This window comes from Chenopodium quinoa, unplaced genomic scaffold (assembly GCF_001683475.1).
Source record: "Chenopodium quinoa cultivar QQ74 unplaced genomic scaffold, ASM168347v1, whole genome shotgun sequence".
NCBI classification, from domain to species: Eukaryota; Viridiplantae; Streptophyta; class Magnoliopsida; order Caryophyllales; family Amaranthaceae; genus Chenopodium; species Chenopodium quinoa.
Genome location: NW_018743051.1, coordinates 557,233 through 577,054, shown reverse-complemented (window position 1 = coordinate 577,054; position 19,822 = coordinate 557,233). Strand labels below are relative to the sequence as shown.

The window sequence follows — 19,822 nt, the reverse complement described above, 5'->3', positions numbered from 1 at the left end:
CCAACCACCATTTTTACTCGAATTAAACTTACCCCCATGGTAGATTTTGAGGCATACATCACCCATTACAACAGTTATATTCACGAAATCAACAATTAAACTACAATATACAACTAATCAACCACTTTAATCATTCCAATTACTGTCAATAGCTTGTTCAAAAAATTAGGGTTTCACGATTTACCTTAATCGCAGCAAATCGCAAATCTTGAACACAATTTCGCTTCCACCATCAAAGATACAACCTTTATGAACTTCGCGTTTCAAGAACGCAGCCAAATGATGTATTATTTTGAACAGTTTGTTAATTTTAAAAATGGAGTTTTGTTTTATCAGGGAAAAACCGTTGAAGAAGAAGATGATTTCGACACAAGTCCTTCACTTTTTAGGAGGGAAACCAAAAGGTTTACCTGTTTATCAGGTTAAAGGTTTTTTGGATCTGTTGGAGAAGGTGGGGGGCAAAGGTTGGATTTTTTTGGGATTACTTAAAGGTTGGATTTTTATTGTCAGACCGGCCAAAGGTTGGATTTTTATATTCCATTTTTCCATTTATTTATTATTCTCAGAATTTACAAATTACCAGTAGAGCATTATATTAGTGAGATGCTGGGAGCCTGGGATCAATTGAAAAATTATCATTCATTTTCAAAAATTAACTTGGTTGCATAGAGAAAGGGACACAAAGAAATCGAGATGATGTGTAAGTACACGTAAACATTAAAGAGAAAATAAATGACCAAGATGATATAATTCAAATATTAGGGTAAAGAATTCATGCCATTAGTTGAGGGGAGGTTGTTATCAATACATATTAGTCCTATCATTCAGATGGCCATACTGTTGCAGAACATCGATTACCATTTTGTTATTAAACTGCTAGTTTAAACATCCAGAAAGCATACATGTGTAGATGCCTGTCACCAAGATTTTATGCAAAAATATAAAGAGATAATGTAAAACCTGTCAAGAGCAAATGACAACGCAAATTTTGCTTCCATAACTTGATTTACATGATCCAAACCCTCTTCGTCCGTAATTGTTGACAGAAAAGGCTCAATTTTTTTTTTTTTTTTTTGTGGATGATGAAATAGTTGAATTAATTAATGTTTTTTTTAATTTTAATTATGTATGGTTAAAGGTGAGTTAAATTAGGGGTGAGTTAGTTGGCCTGAAAATTTGTTAGAGTACCTAAAGGATGAAAAAAAAAATTGAGTACCCAAAAGGTGAAAAAATCAACAATTGAGTACCCAATAGGCCAATAGTTGTCTTAACTCGCATACTGTAAGAAAATGATCCCTTACGTAACAATTTTTTTTTTACAGGCAATAGCTTTAAATATAAGACAATGAAAATAACTTATATTATTTGAATAGTAAGTCTCCATACACAATACTGGAGTAAAAATTTTGCATAATATTTCGGTAATTGAATAAATATGAAACGGTGTAATTGAAAAGATTAAATATTTTGGAGCAAATACTCATAGAAACTGGAAGATTAGAAGAAGTGAAGAGATTATATTACATTGTTATCTCCATCTAATTGACATCTAAGTAATTTAATGTTAATTGCTAACTAAATGCACTAATTACGGAGTATCTTTTTAAAGAAGTTTTTTTTTAAACGAGTAAAAATTACAGAGCAAAATTCTACAGCTATGCAAACAGTTTATTTTTTAAGAAATTTTGAGCCCTTCTCTAGCGTGGGCCCTAGACGATCGCACTCGAGGCCTACCCCTCAGCTCCGGGCCGACCCTGTACATATGTGCCTCAAATGCTCCCCTTAGATGCGTGATTAGTGGATAGCGTTAGAATTCGAAGTTAGAAAATCCAAGTGTGCAATATGGGTTTAATTTTAAGAGGTTGTCTTAATTAGGACCTGTTCTCATTGACTGAACTCAGCTGAACTGAACTGAGCTGAACTGAACTGAACTGAACTGAACTGAGATGAACTGAACTGAACTGAACTGAATATTTTATAAGAGAAGAAAATTAGGAGCTGAACTGAACTGAACTGAATTGAACTGAACTGAACTGAGGTGAACTGAACTGAACTGAACTGAATTAAACTGAACTGAACTGAACTGAATTTCAACGTAAGAGATCATGCCTTTAATCACTTTGATAAACAAATTTCATTTATCACAGAGTAAAACTGCTACATACTTTGGGATAAAACACTACTTCAAGTAGCGGTTCTAAGGCAAAATCCATTTTAACCGCAAAAATTACGCTTTTATCCCCGTGATAAACAAGTTTTGTTTATATATCATAGAGATAAACTTGTATTTTCTCTAATTTTAATTTGATAAATGATGGAAGTAGTCTACCTAAAGTTCAAGGGAACATTTAGGAGATTTGCCCAAATTCCTAAAATGGAATTATTGGTGGAACCCTTGTGTAAAATGTTTGGGCAAACTCTAGAAGATTTGTACAAAGATAAGTTAACCCGTACAGCCTACTTAATGAAGATTCATCCGAACCTCGGTAAACTACCTTACTTCCTTTTTTTTTTTTTTTTTTTTTTTTTTTTTTGGGTGAAGAACTACCCTACTTCTTTGCTTTCTCTTTTTGCGACCAACTTTAATTTTGGTCATTGATTTTCCTTAAAAGCTAGCACCTTTAAGCTATAACTACATGTTGTAACCTCTAGCTATGAATAGCCCTAAAAATAAGAAGAAGAAAAAAAAATCCTTACAATCCAAAGCCTACAACATGGAATTGAAGGTAGTTAGTATGATTCTAATTAATGCACTAAGATAAATAGTTATTGATGAACTAGATTGGTAATCGCTTCTAACCATGTGTATAACTTTGTCTAATCTTCTGTGCCAAAAAAAAAAAAAAAAACTTTGTCTAATCTTCACTAATTAAGTAAATATGATAATAGGGATAACCAATTCTTTAGAAACGGAGGTGAGTATTTTATAATCTAACGGTTTTTTAGGGCGTAGCACGACAACACAATACACATAGAACCTTCTTAAAATGTCATTGATTAGTAGTCAGTCAACTATATTAGGTGTAATTTTGCGGAAGATCGACTTATATACAAAATAATTCTAGAAAACTTCGCCTAGAGAGAAGTTATTACGCTTATATGAGGTTTAGGGGTTGACAAACTAGTTCAGCACACTTAATATGACCTTATTATTGCACTCACTACATCCTTAAATTTCGAATAGATGATTAAACTATAGTGGTTGTATCTAGTACGTAGTATGATATGTTGAATTGGTGATGGAACAAGTCTTAATCTTGAAAAGTATGACACCTCTCTTTACTCTTTTGCATGGAATTTGAAAGTCTAACTGGCTAATACAAGAGGGGGGTGAATTGTATTTGAGGTGAAATCTAAAAACTTTTGCGGAATTTAACTAAATGAAATAATGACGAGAGAAGATATAGGCTTTTCTAAATTTCCACTATGTAATCAGACTCTTTACAAGTGAAGATTCAAACCCGTTAACAAGTTCCACAAACTAGGAACTTGTTCCCAACTCTCACAGAAGCCTTCAGCAACGAAGCTTCCTTGACCTCACTTTACAAACTCACAATCCCAACCCCTAAGTACTTGAATACAATATGTGATTACAAATACCTATTGCACTCAAGAATATAAGAAGGATAATAACTCTCTTTATGTTATTAGAAGGCTACTGGAATTTTTATGCTCAAGAGTTATATCTTTCTGAGATAGTTTGCATGAGTATTTATAGAGAAGGCTTAGTCATTAACCTCCACTATAATCACGTCCACATGCCAACAACCCACTAACAACTTGTGGAGTTATCTTGACAGATGGTAATCATGAAGAGGTTTCCTAGCCTTATCTAATTAGTCCACTATCTTAAACAACTTGATAATCATTAGCCGTATAAAGATTTTCACACAGAAAAACCGCTTGCTATCCTTATCAAATATTTGTTTAAAAAGATTATCAAAAGTTTGTTTAAAAAGATTTTATTTGAAAAGATAAATTTATTATTTATTAAAACAACTAGATAATTATCTTCGATAATTATCTTTATTAAAACTTTTACAAATTATCTTTTCTTTAAGAAATTATCTTTTAAAACTAACTTTTATTCCAGTAGTCTTTTTAACATAAGTCATTGAGTTCCTTTCCGACTTTATAATATTGAGTGCTCACAATTAAAACTAGAACGTGAGATTTGCACGAGGCTTTTTAGAGAATGCTACTCCGCATCCAAGTTCCTACTCCGGAACGAACTTTGCTTGAATCCTTTATTCACCAAAGACTCAAAACATTCATTAGTCGAGTTTGTCAATTTGTCCATCAAAACCAAAAGGCTCAACAAATTCCCCCTTTTTGATGATGACAAACATTGACAAACTTAGGTAAATAAAATCATCCAGGCATGCAACAAAAATTTAAAGTAAGGCATGAAAACAAAAAAAAAACAATTAAAGAACTTAGAAAAATATTAAAAAGTTTTTTTTTTTTTTTTTTTTTTTTTTTTTTTTTTTTTTTTAAAAAAAAAAAAAACTGAGCAAAAGAAAAATTAACAAAGACTTTAAAAACTGAACTTAGCAAAAGTTTGTACCTTCGATGTGTGAGTTCCTTGGTAAACACTTTAGCCGCCATGAAGTTTGTCTTTTCCCCCTTTTGGCATTATCAAAAGATTGAAAAAAAACATTTTGCTATACTCCCACTAGACTACGTAGGGAATAGTGAGCTCAAATAATGCAAGGCAAAAATAAGTTAGGTACCAAATTATCAGCAAACACACACAATCATATGAAAAATACGAGCCAAGTTCCGATTTAGGAAATAGAAGAGGAACATAGAGAATGTAGCAAAGGATAAAGGCGTACAAACCAAAGTTCAGAGAGATTAAACAAAACCAAAATAAAATTGTTCAACATATGAAATTAGAATAAGTGCAATCAAGGATTTAAGAGGCTGCATTGGTAGGATCAAGGGTTGGATTTGTGGGATCAATAGAGTCTTCCTCGACTTCCTCAAAGGCTACTTTGTTGATAGTTTCCAAGATCTCCTTGTTGCCTTCACTAAACTTGCCTTCAGCCTGTGCAAGCTTTGCCTCCACGCCTGCAAATCCGGTTGCTTGAGATTCTGCCAGAGCCTGCACCTGGCCTTTAAGAGAAAGCAATTCCGAGGCCATTTCCTCCAGTTTCTTGCTCACCAGAGTAGTCAACTTCTCCATATCTGCTTTAACCTGTTGAAAATCATAAACAAACACACGAGTTCCAGAGAAAGCAGCAAAGCCAGTAGGCTGAAATGGAGGAGGAGAAGGTGAATGAGGAGGCTGCCTAGTAGATGAGACAGGAATAGAAGAGGGTTCAATGGCAAAGGGGACTTGGGTAGGTTTGAAGGTGGGATCAGATTTGTCTGAGGAGCTGATGGTTTCTACAGTCACAGGGTGTGTAGTAGAAAGGGCAGGCTTGACCACATTCCTCTTACTTCTTCTAAGGCCCCCTGTAAACACAGGAATGACAGGTGGTCCAGCTGTGCTCTCAGAGTCTGTGGTATGTTCCCCCTCACTTTGATCAGTTCCCTGCCCCTCATGTGAGTCAGATTTTCGAGCTTCCCCCTCAGAAACTTCCTTATGTTCCCCCTCAGAATCTTCCTGTTTTTCTCCTTGCACATCTCCCTCAAGTATTTTTTCTTTGTTTTTCTCTCCGTTAGAACTTTTTTCTTCTTCCTTATCTCCCTCAGAATCACTGGAGGTGGTAGCACCCTCACTAGCAACCTCACTACCCTGGTCACTGCCCTCCTCATCACTTGCGTCACATTCTTCCTCAGCTTCTTTCCCTTTCCCTTTCTTTTTCTCCCCTCCTTTCCGAGGCACAAAACATACTTTGCCATTTGTAAGCCTAAGACTCAGTCTAAGTAATGATTGTTCAGAGAGGATATTATCGGGTTCGAGATATGTTGGGGATTCACATTCAACATCAATACCAAAAGATTTGACCAACACAGTAAGGAAAGAGCCATATGGAATTGTGGTCTTTTGAGCATAAAAATTCAAGTGTTCAATCATTAGAGCAGGGAAATTAATCTGTATTTTGCATGCAAGACAGAATATGAGGGAGACATCCAAGAGTGATACGGTACTCCGTTTTTGTAAACGGGGTACTATACCCTTCCAGGTGAAGGTAAACAGTAGCTTATGAAGGGGTGTTAGGGCATGATGGTGAGTAGTTTTCACTTTCGGATTTCCTCCAATAAATTGAAGGATTTTGCATTCATCATTATGGCCAATATTTACAGATTGTTTGTGCTTTAAATAAGAACAATAGCCTTTAACAGGAACTTGAAATAGATTTCCAAGATAATTGGCATCAATCGAAATTGGAATATCATTAACTACGGCCGAGCACACACCATTATCACATTGAAAGGTATTTTTGAACTCATAAATAAGTTTAGGATAAACAGGGTAATGAGAACAATTCTGGAACAAGTGAGTCCATTTTTGATAATCAATTAAAGAAGTAAATTCAGTGAACTTACTCGCCACACACCAATCATAGTTGATGTGATATCCGAGAGTGTAATTCCATGATGGGAATTTGGTGGTTGCGCGCCGTTTCCTGTCGCCGCCCTTCACAACCTTAGCCTTCCTCTTTGGCTGAGCAGATGGATGCACCATCGCAATTGGCACCGGTTGTGGAGACCCCGTGTTTGAGGAGGGTTTGGATGGTGGTGATCGGGTTTTTGGGGTGGTGTTTCGGTTGGTTTTCATGGTGTTGAAGGTAAAATGAAGGGAAGGAGAAGATGAATAGTGTGAATAGGAAGGAGAGAGAGTGAGGCTGGTTATGGGAGTTTATGGGGAGTTTAATTGATTTGATAGGTGAAGGTGGAGTGAAAAGAAGAAGAAGAGTTTAATTGGGAGGAGTGAGAAAGAAAAATGACGGTTTAAAAGGTGAGGTAGTGGAGTAGTTTTAGAGGTAGTAGGATTTAATTTGGTGAAATAATTGCACTCATCTAATTCAATGTTGATAAAATAAAATCGTAAGTTAAGGAGTTGATATACATGCTTCTTATCTTACGTAACAAATAAAAGCAGAACTGAACAAAGGAAAATAAGGAGGAAAAAAAAAGATAAAAATATGAATAAAAGATAAGAATAAAAGATAAAAAAAAATAAGGAAGGCAAAAAAGATAATAATAGGAAGGAAAACAAATTAACAATATAAAAAAAAGGTAAGTGCAAATGGATTGTAAATTATGATGATAATTTACGTGATCATAATACAGAGAATAAAGAATGATGAAAAGGGAACTTGAAACAACATGGCTCAATATTTTTAACATATTAAAAGTATGTATAAGTGACTTTTCAATACTTCACAAATCTTTTCCCTGGGTAATTTCAGCTGTGTTATGCACACAAGATTGAGCATAGCATTGTTAGTTACATCCGATTTTACCTTAGGGGTTCCAAACAAAAATCACTTTAGCCGTAGCATCCCCAATTCCACACGCATCTTTTCAAACTTGTCTCTGCTTAAAGGCTTAGTTAATATATCAGCAATTTGACATTCAGTAGAAATAAAATCTAGCCTAATTAAGCCCTTTTTCAAGAAAGTCATAAACATATCAAAAGTTTCATCTTTACTATGTAAGAATATGACCCATGTAAATCTAGAATAATCATCCACAAGAACTAAGACATATATTTTTCCACTTCTACTTTGAATTCTAACGGGGCCACACAAATCCATATGAATGAGTTCCAATGGTTTTGTGGTGCTTACCATTTTCTTTGATTTAAATGATGATCGAACATGCTTTCCTTTGATGCAAGCTTCACAAATTTTGTCATTTAGGAATTTGATAGAAGGTAATCCGATTACCAAGTCCTTTGACCTTAATTTGTCAAGCAATGAAAGACTAACATGTCCAAAACGTCTATGCCATAGAAGTGGATCATCCTCAATAACACTTAAACAGGATAGATTGTATTTTGGAACTTTGTTAAGATCCACGGTATACGTGTTCCCTTTACGAGTTCCTTCCAAAACGATTTTTCCAGTGTTATTGTTGATGATTTTGCATTTTTCAGAAGAAAAGCTTACAGAGTTTCCTTTATCACAAAGCTGAGATATACTGAGTAGATTATGCTTCAAACCCTCGAAAAAATACATTGTCAATTGCATGGGAACTTGACCTTCCTACTTTGCCAACAGCAACAATGTTGCCTTTCTTATTGTCTCCAAAGGTCACTGTTCCCCCTGTATAGGCCGTCAGTGAGAGAAATCTGGATTCATCTCCTGTCATGTTCAGGTTCATTTTTTTTAGGGATGCTCCGACTATCGACTTTTCTCTCTTATCTTCATCATCCCCCGATGAGCTTGCTAAGCTTCGCGTTGCCCTCACTTCTTGGGGCTGTGTTCAGGTTAGCCACCCTCAAAACAACAATATACTACATCTGTTACAGGTTATGTGCAACGATTAGATATTTTTCCTCTCTAATTTATGTCAAATCTAATCGTTGCACATAACCTGTAACGGAGGTAGTATATTTTTTGTTTGTTTATTTTAAAAACATGATATATATACAATATGTATAATATAACATGATTCCAAGCTAATAATATGATATTGTATGGGTGTTATAGCTAGTGAACCATGGCATGCCAGTTTCATTGCTAGACGAGGTACGAGAAATGAGCAAGGAATTCTTCAAACTGCCATTAGAAGAAAAAGAAAAGTACTCATCCAAAGGAGATGACTTGGAAGGTTATGGAAACACGAATGCTGTTCAACGTGGAAGTCTCAATTGGAATGATAAGCTTCATCTCCAAGTTTATCCCGAGGAAAAACGCCAACTTCTATGTTGGCCAGAAAATCCTCAACATTTTAGGTTATTTAACTTTGACTATATACTCTCCTTAGTGATACTCTCCTTATGGTTGAGGCCTAGGAATATGTTATATACTCTATCACTCCCCCTCACATGAAAGGCCCTTTGGGCTTGAAATGTGGATGCAGCACAGACCCTCTCATACTTAGATCATTTAACTATATACTAAATAATTTTTTTTGTCAAATTAAAATTATGTAGGACAACCTTACATGAATATTCAAAGAAGAACCTAATGATACTTAGGACACTTCTAAAGGCTATGGCGCGTTCTCTAAACTTAGAAGAAGAGCGTTTTTTGGAGCTATGGGGGGATGAAAATGAAGATAATACTCATGCAAGATTCAACTTCTACCCTCGATGCCCGATGTCGGATCAAGTTGTTGGACTTAAACCTCATGGAGATGGAACCGCCATTACCATGCTCTTGCAAGACAAAGAGGTTGAAGGCCTTCAAGTCGTCAAAGACGATCGTTGGTTTCGTGTTCCTGTCATCCCTCATGCCCTCACCATCCTTGTTGGTGATCAGATGGAGGTAGGGTTAATAAACTAACTACATATACCTTCGTCCACAAATACTCTCGTCGTTCTTCATTGATTATTAAATTAACTTAATATTCACGATTTTCAAAATATTTATTTGGTTGACCTCATATTCACTTTTACTTTTTACAGATAGCGAGCAATGGTGTTTTTAAGAGTCCAACTCACAAGGCAGTGGTAAACCCACAATACGATCGAATGTCCTTAGCCATGCTATTCATCCCAAGCCTAGACAAAGAGATAGGCCCACTAGAAGAACTAATCAATGAAGAGAGGCCACAATTATACAAAAGGCTCAAGGATTATGGTCAAGTTTACACTCAATCCATTCCTTCTGGGAAAAGACCTATTGATATGATGAAGATTAATTAAGTTAGAATATTCTAAACAGTTTTGTGTTCATAGAGACACAAATTACTGAACGACTATCCTTTACCTCATCTATTTTTTCTTGAATTTGTAGTGAATCTGAATAATAAATAGAGTCTAAATTATGGTCATTTATCTTTAATAAATCGACATGTCTATTTATGTTATATTTAGGTCTCAATAATATTTCCTCAACAACCACACTTGATCATTGTTGCTAAATGTTAAGATTATACTGTGAAACTCCTCAATTAGAGTATTTCCTATTGATCAAAACATACAATATAGAATTATAAAAAGATTTCTTATATTAATTAATTATATACGTAAAATTATCTAAGATACACAAAGATATTCCCTAAAAAAAATGAACAAAAATATTATTTTATGTTACAAAAACATATCTTAGTAGTACGTATATTATTCTCCATCACACCCCTCAATCGATTTGGAGGAGGTCGGACGCTTAGAATGAATCTGAGAAAATTGACTTGATGTACAATACAATATGATCACTCACTTGTAGGTACTCTTACGGATGTTTCTAAGATCAGGAAAAAAACTCGGAACGTAAAATTGCACATCCATCCTTGAATTAACCCAACGAGTTATCGCTTTTTTGACGCATTTTTTTCTAGGATCATAAGTCATCAAATGACATGAATCTTCCAATTGAATTAAAAAAACAATCATCCCACTCTCATAATCTTCAACAAACTTTATGTTCAAATTAACAACGGATTCATTAATCTTGTCATCAAGCATATTCTCAATCGCATAAATTTTTCTCCACAAATCACTCGCTCCATACTCTTTCATCACCCACAACTCGAGCCTTGAACGATAATTTCCTATACCCGTTACCCCAACACCTAGTGATGATCCATGTAACACGCCGATACTAATTACTTTCTTATTATCTCCCCTACACGGTGAGAGGAGATGATAAAACTCTTCCTTGTCAATGTCAAAACACGCGATTTTCTCTCCTGTAGCAAACCAATATAAAACTCCATTCAACTCGAAAGGAGGATTATTTGTACCCCGTATTTTATGATCAAAGTGACCTTGATTTGTTGGTCTCCAATAACTTTTGCCACTACGATCACTACAAAGTGTTAGTACATCAATATGTGTTTTAGTACCATTAAATATGTGCAACAATCCAACAACCTTGTATTGCTTAGTTCTAGGGCTAAATCCTAAACCATATAAAGATGTAGTTTTGCTAGCCAAATAGGGATCTTCAAGATACATAAAATCGCGTGTCGCGGGGTTACATATGGCTAAAGAGCTAACAAAGTGTTCTAAGCCGGTATATTTACCCTTAATTACACGTTAATTACCCAAATGCTCGAATTTAGAAGACTCGAACATGTAATTAACGTGTTTGTTAGTACTCTTGTCGTAGCCTTCCATCATGAAGAATTGATTAGTATCATCACTAAGTAAGTTATGATCAAATTGAGGGTTTTTTCGGAGACTTACAAGGCTAAGGTGAGAGTTTTGGTAGTATAATTCGGCGAATTTCGGGTTTGTGGTTATGTTGTTGAATTCTTTGCAAACTGTTTTGCAACGTAAAAGGGTTTTGGCGGGGAGTTTCGCAAGTATCTCTTTTGGAAGATCATTGATTCTTTGGTTTTTCTTTCTTCGTAATTTTACTTCCATGGTAAAATTTTGAGAATTAGGAATAATATTTTGTTGCAATTTCTCATTCATTGTCTTAAACATTTTAGTGAGCTAAGGAAATATTCCTAAATCCTAAGTGTGTAAAACAGGATTCTAATTCCGACCCCAAAAACTATGTTATGCAAAATAAATACTCTTTCCATCCTTAAAAATAATAATAATAATAATAATAATAATAATAATAATAATAATAATAATAATAATAATAATAATAATAATAATAATAATAATAATAAAGCCTAAATACTCTTTCCATCAATAATATTCGTGTTTAATTTCTTTTTTATAGAATCTATAAAGTAGTTTAATTTGTTTAATAATAGTATATGATTGCAATTTTTTTTTTTGAAGTTTAATGGGCAATTAATCGAACATATACAAACTTTGACTATGAATTTTGATTAATTAATTAAATGATTAATATATCATCTTATGAAAGTACTTAATTCACTCCGACCTAATAACACATTGAGTAACAATTAAGAATAACTGATAGATATTATATAAAATGATAATATTTGTAACAAATTTAGGATATATTTGAATATATTTTGTATATTTATCAATGTTAGAGGACCAAGTCAACCAAAAACTTAAACTGATGATTGAGGCCCAAGAATATGTGTATACTCTATCAATCAATTTTATTCCAATTTAGAGAGTTTTCACAATCTAACAATAACCATGGTCAATACTTAAAAAAGTTGCGGATTGGTCAAACTTTATTAAAATATGCATATTCATCATTGTATTAAAGCATAATCACCAAATTACATGACAAATTCAATTAATTAATTTCCTCTCCTATAACATTATACTGATAAACTAATACAGACACCACCCCATCAATAGGCTTATCAGTCTCAACTGTAACAACATTATTTGACACATTAGTAACACCATGAACAGCCAAAACTCCTCCCTTACTATAAATAGAATACTGAAAATGAGCTATCCTGTCCGAAAATAGCAACATTTTCGAAAAATCAGCTTGCCATTTAGTCGTATTACTTCCCTTTATACTCAATTTACCAACAGTTGATTTTAATTTCATACCGATAACGTTGTTATGTTCAACAACAACTTGATCAATGTTGTTAAACTCTCCTTGTAATTCTACTATTGCCTTGTTTTTACTAGGGTCGCCACTAAACATGTTGTTTACGATGTTTAGTCCTGAAATTCGGCCTTGGACCGATTTCACCACCACGTTACCATCGCCTAGGAAGAACCCGTTCGTTACGTGGACTTGTACAGGGTCTTCCATAACAATAGAGTTGTAATCTAAGTAACAATTATCAATTCTTGTTTGTGATAATCCAGCTAACTTGACTAAAATACCTACACCGCCGAAATCTGTAGCCTTGTTGTACAAATGAGCGCCCGTGATCATGTTGGCTTGGCCTCGGAGAATGATTCCAACAGCTGCCGAGAATACTACCACGTTTGTGATGGCATTGTCGTTGCTGCCAACGTCGATGGCGGTGCCTGTTGTGAGTATTGAAAGGAGTCTCTACTCAATTAGGGATCGCTGACACTCATATTATACTAACTCTGTTAATTTTTAGTTGTAATAAAGAGATACTGCCTCCGTTAATAGTAATCTGCAACTTTAGAATATTATTGAAGTTGCAGATAACTATTAACGGAGGTAGTATTATTTATGAGACATAAAAAATTATTTTGTTGCAACTAAAAATTAACCGAGGTACAAAACTGTAATTGTTACATAATCAACCTTAGGGTTACAGTATTACCTGTGAATTGCCTCTCCCCTGGATCGCCGCCTACGGTTTCATGTTGTCCTAGGAAAGTGTCCGAAATGAAGGTTTCATGGCCTCCTTGGACTAGAATACCTTGGGTTGAGAAGTGGAGGAAGTAGCAATTTGTGACTCGTATTCGAGCTGAGTCGACGATGGTTAGACCGCCACCACGGAAGCTCGAGTCAAAGAGTATGTCACGGAAGGTGATGTCTACGTATTGAATACCACTGATTTGGTTTTGGGTGTTAGTGGTGGAGTTTATATGGAGGTGTTTGGAAGGCTTAGAAGAAAGTTCAAATAAATGGCGGTCTCCTGGAAATGTATTAGATGCTCTTATTGTTCCTCCTCGTACCTAGTATTATTGACACAAAATCGTAACATCAATGTTATGTACACCGAATTTAATCTTATATCTTAAATAATGTAGAATGACAAAATTTTAACTAACTACGTACGAGTACATTATTTAGCCATCACGGGATAACAATTTAATGATGTGCTTTGAATTGAATTGATTCATTTGTTATTAAAGAAATTTTCATGTATGTCTTTATATTTAAGAGAAATTTAAGTTATTTTCAATATATTGAGTACGTTTGATCTTTGAGTGATTTGAGGTTATTGAAAGAGTTAATTATATATACATATAAATATAATGAAAGGAGTATGAAAATAGAGAAGAACACCAACTTGCCATCATGAATTGTAAGGAAAGAAATTACAAAAAAATTATGCCTATTTGATTAAGCAACTATGAGCTAATTGAAAATTATAATTAGTGTAAAATTATTCCAAAATGATATCCTGATTAAGCAAAGTATTAATCAAAGCATGAGCTACTCTTTTTAAAATTTACCATTTACCTTTTATACTCCATAATTTTACATGTATAGAACACAATATTGAAATTTTTTGATGAGTAATTAATTTATATGGAGTATTAAAGAATGGAAGAAGGATGTTGATTTAAAGTAACGTACAACAAATTAACAAGTGCAATACATCTACCATTTGAGTTCTTTCAAAAAAAAAAAAAAAAAAAACCATCTAAGTAATTTAACCTTTTCACATCACCTAAAGATAGGAGAAGTTTGGGAATTCATGTAAATTAAATCGCATAAGATTTGTGAATATTGCGATTCACCTTTCAGATGAATATAAGATATTATGGGCAAGAGCTAGATGCAACATGTACATTACATGTACTAGATACTCTTATTTTGAGATAATTTAACTTGTCATTCGTAAATAATATGTTCATTCGTAATTACTTCCTCCGTTCTTTTTTACTTGACCCGTTTTGACTTTTACACTACTCATCACCCTTCCTTTGACCGTCTTTTGTAAATAATATGCAATGAAAAATATATTTATGTAAGATATTTTTGAATTCCTCTCAATTATAAGTACTATCTAATATGTAAATTTTAAAATTTTTACTTATAGAGAATTAAAGTTATTGATCGTTAAAGTTTTGCATTGGCAAGCTCGATAAAATAAACATGTCAAGTAAACAAGAACAGAGGAATTATGTATTCACAAGTTAGATTAGATAATATAAGGTAAATGGGGTGATAAAAATAGATCAAAACATTTTAACCAAACTTTGCAAGATTAACTATTTGAATATACATGGGTGGTAAAGGAAAATTTGCTATATCTAGGAGCCTAGGATTGTGACTATATGTGAGTATTGATTGTTGTAATATCCTTATTGTGAACACAATTATATTTTTACTTATTTTAGATATTATGAAATACAGAGTAATTGCAATTTTTATCAAGTTGTTTATAAAAAGGTGACTAGTCTAAAACTAATTATTAAAGGAGGCTTTTGGATTAAGGAAGGGAATTTGATAGCACCAGTACATAAGTGTTTTCTTGTGCAAATGTTTAATTTGTATGTGTCAGCCAATTAATTTTTACTCTTTCCTAAATATAAAGCTAGCCGTTAGAATGTGGCATCATTATCTTGTGTGATTATGAGAAATAGTATGCACAAGAGCATTTTCCAAGAAACTGATCATTATTTTATGAATTAGGCTGAAAATATTGTTAAAATCAGCGTTGTGTTTCATCTTAGACATGTTTATGACCTAGGGCATGTTCACATTTACTGAATTGAGCTGAATTAAACTGTAATGAATATTTTATGAGAGAATGAAATTAGGAGCTGAACTGAAATTAAGTAAATGTGAACAGACCCTTAGTGGTGCCAAACACAATTTATATTAAGGTGATAAAGTGATCTTTCGGTTTAGTTTTATACAAATACTAGATAGTCATAGTCTTGTATATATTGAAATAGATTAACATGATTTGATATAGATCAACATTACCTAAAACAATTACATCATTTAGACTTTTATGTTTTTCATTCATTTAACCAGATCATCTTTTGTGATTTACACGTAAAGAAAAGTACAGTCATATAAAATCTTCTTCATTCAAATTATTAAGAACGGGACGTTGCAGATTCCATTATAAATGGATGTATAAGCAAGAAAGAGTGGGAGAAAGTGAATTACCACAACATTGCCAGAAAGAGGAGGAAAAGGAATGGGTTGGTTGATAACATAATTCCCACCTTGGAAATCAATAACAACACCACCCAAATCATTAACATTAGGTAACAAACGAAGACCCTTTTGAACTTGGAATGCATCCGATACTGCTTTAAGTATAGCATCACTACTGTCTTCTATTCCACTTGGGTCCGCACCATACCCTTGTGGGTAGAACACTCTTTCTTCCTACCATCACAAAATTTCCGAGTTTATTAACGAGATAAATAAAAATACAAATTAAGTTGCAACTTTGTAATAAATAAACTAGTGAGTAGCCCGGGCGTTGCCCCGGGTTACTATTTTTATAGTTGTACAATTGCTAATTTTTAGAGCATCTAATAGTGTGTATGTAGTATGTGTCTTCAATTTCTTTATAGTATAATATTATTTATTGCGCAATGTTAAAGCATAATTGACAATTAGTCTAGATGGATGAATAATAACCTTTATTTAAAGAGGTCAAGTGTTCGAACTTTCTCATCCATATATTTTTTAATATAGTTGTGACAACATGGAGTATTGTTGGTTGTGTGGATGACGTGGCATATTAAGGTGTTGAGTGATGACTTGGCATAATAAGAAATTGAGTAAGTGACATGGCGAAATGAGGGAGTCTACGTGACACCTGGACGTTTTTAGTAACGCCTTTTAATATATTAGTATAGAATAACAATTTTTAATTAAATTTAGATGGGCCCATCTAGAGGTGATAAAAAATCGGGCCAGACCGAGCCTTAACACAATTTCTCGTGCCCAAACCCGTAAAAAAGTAGTGGGCTTATCGGGCAAAAACGAGCTTTTTTGGGCTTTTCAGGCCGGGTTCAGGCTTTTAAACTAAAAATGCATTTTTATGCTTATCCAAACCCCGCCCTATTTTCGGGCCGGATTAAGCCGGGCTAGCGAGTCGGATCAATGTTGATCACCTCTAGGCCCATCCTAGGCTGTCTGATGGACCTACCCTTTCCTCTAAGTGTTCATCCTAAGTTCGAATGTAAACATTACACTTGTATTATGAAAAAAGTATCTATCACATGTTTTGTAATGTGAGCTTTCTTTATGTAACTTCTTTATGCGAGATGTGTGGATTATACCATTTATAATACAGAGTAGAAGAGCATTGTGCCAATTGTCCTACATTTTACAATCTTCTATAGAAGACCAGTCTTATTAATATTATATATTAAATTGGTCAACTTAGTTCGGATTAGCATATCAATGATCTTTTCATGAAATGTAGTTTCATACATTATTCATAGGCAACACACCGAGTATAACAATGCATCATATTAAGTTGATGAGATACTAATTTTTTTTAAAATCAATTAATTGATTTATTAATTATCATAATTGATTACTTACCAAATATAAAGATATCTGAAGGATTCTATAATAATCTTTGTACTCAATGTGATTTTTACACTCTAATGGGATTTATGATATTATACACCTAATACAAGTACTTGAACAAAGATTCGTCTAGTCCAAACATTCGACACTTGTGACTTATTTCATATTATGCGTCACTTAGAATTTTAATGCACTATTATATGTCATTTAAAGTACTCCAAATCAAAGCGAAATTAATTTTCAAAAAAATTTAAATTCAATTCAATTTCTAACAACTTAAATTTGAGCTTAATATTACAGGATTTTAAAAATTCAAATATTCAAACAACTGTAAACTACTGTATATGTTACTTTGTTAAAATAGTCTTAAATTATGATGTAAAAAAATTTAAAAAAAAAAAAACAAAAAAAAAATCATAATAGATGATCTTGAAAAACATTAAACAGACTATTATTTTTATTTTTATTCCTTTTCTCTTTTATTGATTAAACCACATGGAATAAGTTACAAGCATTTCATAAAATCTAAATGTTTTGCCTGTCTCATCACGAAGAAAAAAAATAATAAAATAGAAACATTATTTAGAGACAGAGGTTGGAAAATGGTACATTATAAAGCGAGAAAAACAAATTAAACTTACTGTTTTATTAATCGATTGTAATCTACGCCTCGGAGATAACTTCTCTTGAATCTTCTTGTAAATCGCAACATGTTTAATATCATAACGATCAAAAGAAAACGTGGCATTTAAATTATTTTGTAGAACGAAGAGTAACAAGAAGCTACAAACCAAAGAAATTCTCATAACAATGTTCAAATTTTTGAAGGCTTTATACAAGAGGGAATATTTAGATGAAGAAGAAGAGGGTGCGAGAAATTTTGGTTTGTTTGATAATTTGGAGCTTTTATAGCTTAACATATTATCAAATTGATTTCAGAGTAATTATTACTCAAATATATATTTATATGTGAATAAATAAATAAATGGGGGGTTGGTAAGAAGTTATTATTATGACATTTAGTAACCTATAGACTACTTTTTTATTATTGCGCACAAATCTTGGAACTTTAATAAAAAGCAAGTATCAACCAAGCTACTTAAAATGGTAATCTATCTCACAATGATATTTATTTTTATAAGGATGATTTTAACCATTTTATAAAATTAGCTTTGATTTTGTAATTTAAAAAAAGGTGATGAAATCAGGGTCGTCTTAAACATTTTTGAGACCCGGTTATAATCTAAAAAAATAAAGCCTTTACATGAAAAAATAATAATAATAATAATAATACAATTATATTAATGCAATTATATTTGACTTTTTATATTCTAGTTAATTTTATTTTCTTGTGAGGGAATAATTTTTTTTGAAGGGAATAATTCATACTCCGTAAATTTCTAATTCTCAAATGTGTAATTTTAAAAAAAAAATTAAAAAATCGGTTGTTGTAAATGGAAGACTGTTCGTTTTTGTGCTTGGAAATTGAGATAAAATAAAATAAAATAATTTTATCCTTCATAACAATTAAACATTTAATCCCTTTCCTCAAAAAAATAAATAAATAAATAAATTAATCCCAATATAAAAATTAAAAAAAAAAAAAGCTTAAAGTTCTAGCTTAAATTGTAAAACAACTACTGAAACTCTATAAAAATGAAAAAACAGAGCAAACAAAAAAATATTACGCATACAATTACTCGATTTAGCAATGCAAGAGTTTAGTAATCTTAATCTTTTACCTCTCAAGATCAAATTGTTGATTGATATTATTATTTCGGTAGAAATGTAGAGATTTGATGGAAATATGTTAGGCGCTAATAATTTTATCAGTGATTAATTTGGGGAGAAAATTATTTATTTTTCTGGTAAGAACTATTTTACTCCATAACATTTGAGAAACTAAAGGGTGTAATGGTTTATGGAAATTTTGGGTTATAACAAGAATATCAACGCAAAATTAGTACGGAGTAATAAATGACATATATAAGTAACGCATTAATGATGGTATTTAAGAATTTTTTAAAAAAATTAGCACTCATGCGTCATGCATGAGAATAATAGGAAAGGAAGTTAGAGTCTTAGAGAAATTGGATTTTTTTTTTTTATAATTGGGCTCCAAAAATGTTGGGCCATCGATACTATTGGGCCTATACTAAGGGTCTGTACGGGCCTGGTATCAAATCAAGCTTTATTTTTTTTATTTGTTAGGAAAAATAATTTGTTTATTATAAAAATGCACATGATACGACATTTACAAAAGAAATTGAATTTTAAAAAATACATAACCAATTGAACACAGTATCTTTCCTCAAAAGAATGATCATTTGGGATTTCTTTTACTATGGGATATCTTTAAAAAGATAGTCTAGCAATTTGTTATAGTCGTGACTCGTGAGGATAGATATGTTAAGTCATTAAAATTGTATTTTTGATAAACTTTTAAAATAAGATCCATTTATAATTTAGCATTATGAATAAAAATTTTATCTAAAAATTCAATAAACAAAAAACTAGTTCAAACATAATTCCTAACCAAAAATCAAATCAAAGGAAATTTTTCTTTAACAAAGATGATCGTGTACAAAGGCATACTTAAGCAAAATTAAAAATCTAATAAAAGTAATAAAAAATAAAGAAAACAAGTAAGCTAATAAGTTGTTCTTGAATTTATCGATTTTGGCTCGGTC

The 19,822-nt window shown here is 32.7% G+C and overlaps 3 protein-coding genes across 3 annotated transcripts; 1 reads left to right on the top strand and 2 right to left on the bottom strand.

Moving 5' to 3' along the window:
• Nucleotides 1-7,788: 7,788 nt before the first annotated feature.
• LOC110731044 (probable 2-oxoglutarate-dependent dioxygenase ANS) lies at nucleotides 7,789-9,846 on the top strand. Its single transcript, XM_021910896.1, has 5 exons — nucleotides 7,789-7,949; nucleotides 8,290-8,386; nucleotides 8,610-8,854; nucleotides 9,056-9,389; nucleotides 9,530-9,846. The coding sequence occupies exons 1-5, from the start codon at nucleotides 7,789-7,791 to the stop codon at nucleotides 9,767-9,769; spliced, it is 1,077 nt and encodes a 358-aa protein (XP_021766588.1). The 3' UTR covers nucleotides 9,770-9,846.
• Nucleotides 9,847-10,282: 436 nt separating this feature from the next.
• LOC110731043 (F-box protein At3g07870-like) lies at nucleotides 10,283-11,023 on the bottom strand. Its single transcript, XM_021910895.1, has one exon. The coding sequence runs from the start codon at nucleotides 11,021-11,023 to the stop codon at nucleotides 10,283-10,285; it is 741 nt and encodes a 246-aa protein (XP_021766587.1).
• A 1,125-nt stretch (nucleotides 11,024-12,148) lies between these two features.
• LOC110730953 (polygalacturonase QRT3-like) lies at nucleotides 12,149-18,363 on the bottom strand. The gene is made up of 4 exons (XM_021910800.1): nucleotides 17,774-18,363; nucleotides 15,747-15,971; nucleotides 13,213-13,570; nucleotides 12,149-12,943 (listed from the first exon to the last, which is right to left on the bottom strand). Exons 1-4 carry the CDS (start codon nucleotides 18,050-18,052, stop codon nucleotides 12,243-12,245), a joined length of 1,563 nt encoding a protein of 520 aa, XP_021766492.1. The 5' UTR covers nucleotides 18,053-18,363; the 3' UTR covers nucleotides 12,149-12,242.
• Between the last annotated feature and the right edge of the window lie 1,459 nt (nucleotides 18,364-19,822).

Coding starts and splice junctions, on each gene's coding strand:
- LOC110731044 (XM_021910896.1), top strand. CDS start 7,789: ATGCAAGCTTCACAAATTTTGTCATTTAGGAATTTGATAGAAGGTAAT. Junction 7,950..8,289: donor ACACTTAAACAGGATAGATT/GTATTTTGGAAC, acceptor CATTTTTTTTAG/GGATGCTCCGACTATCGACT. Junction 8,387..8,609: donor CTTCTTGGGGCTGTGTTCAG/GTTAGCCACCCT, acceptor TGGGTGTTATAG/CTAGTGAACCATGGCATGCC.
- LOC110731043 (XM_021910895.1), bottom strand. CDS start 11,023: ATGTATCTTGAAGATCCCTATTTGGCTAGCAAAACTACATCTTTATAT.
- LOC110730953 (XM_021910800.1), bottom strand. CDS start 18,052: ATGTTAAGCTATAAAAGCTCCAAATTATCAAACAAACCAAAATTTCTC. Junction 13,571..15,746: donor CTCTTTCTGGCAATGTTGTG/GTAATTCACTTT, acceptor CAATAATACTAG/GTACGAGGAGGAACAATAAG. Junction 12,944..13,212: donor AGGGGAGAGGCAATTCACAG/GTAATACTGTAA, acceptor TACTCACAACAG/GCACCGCCATCGACGTTGGC.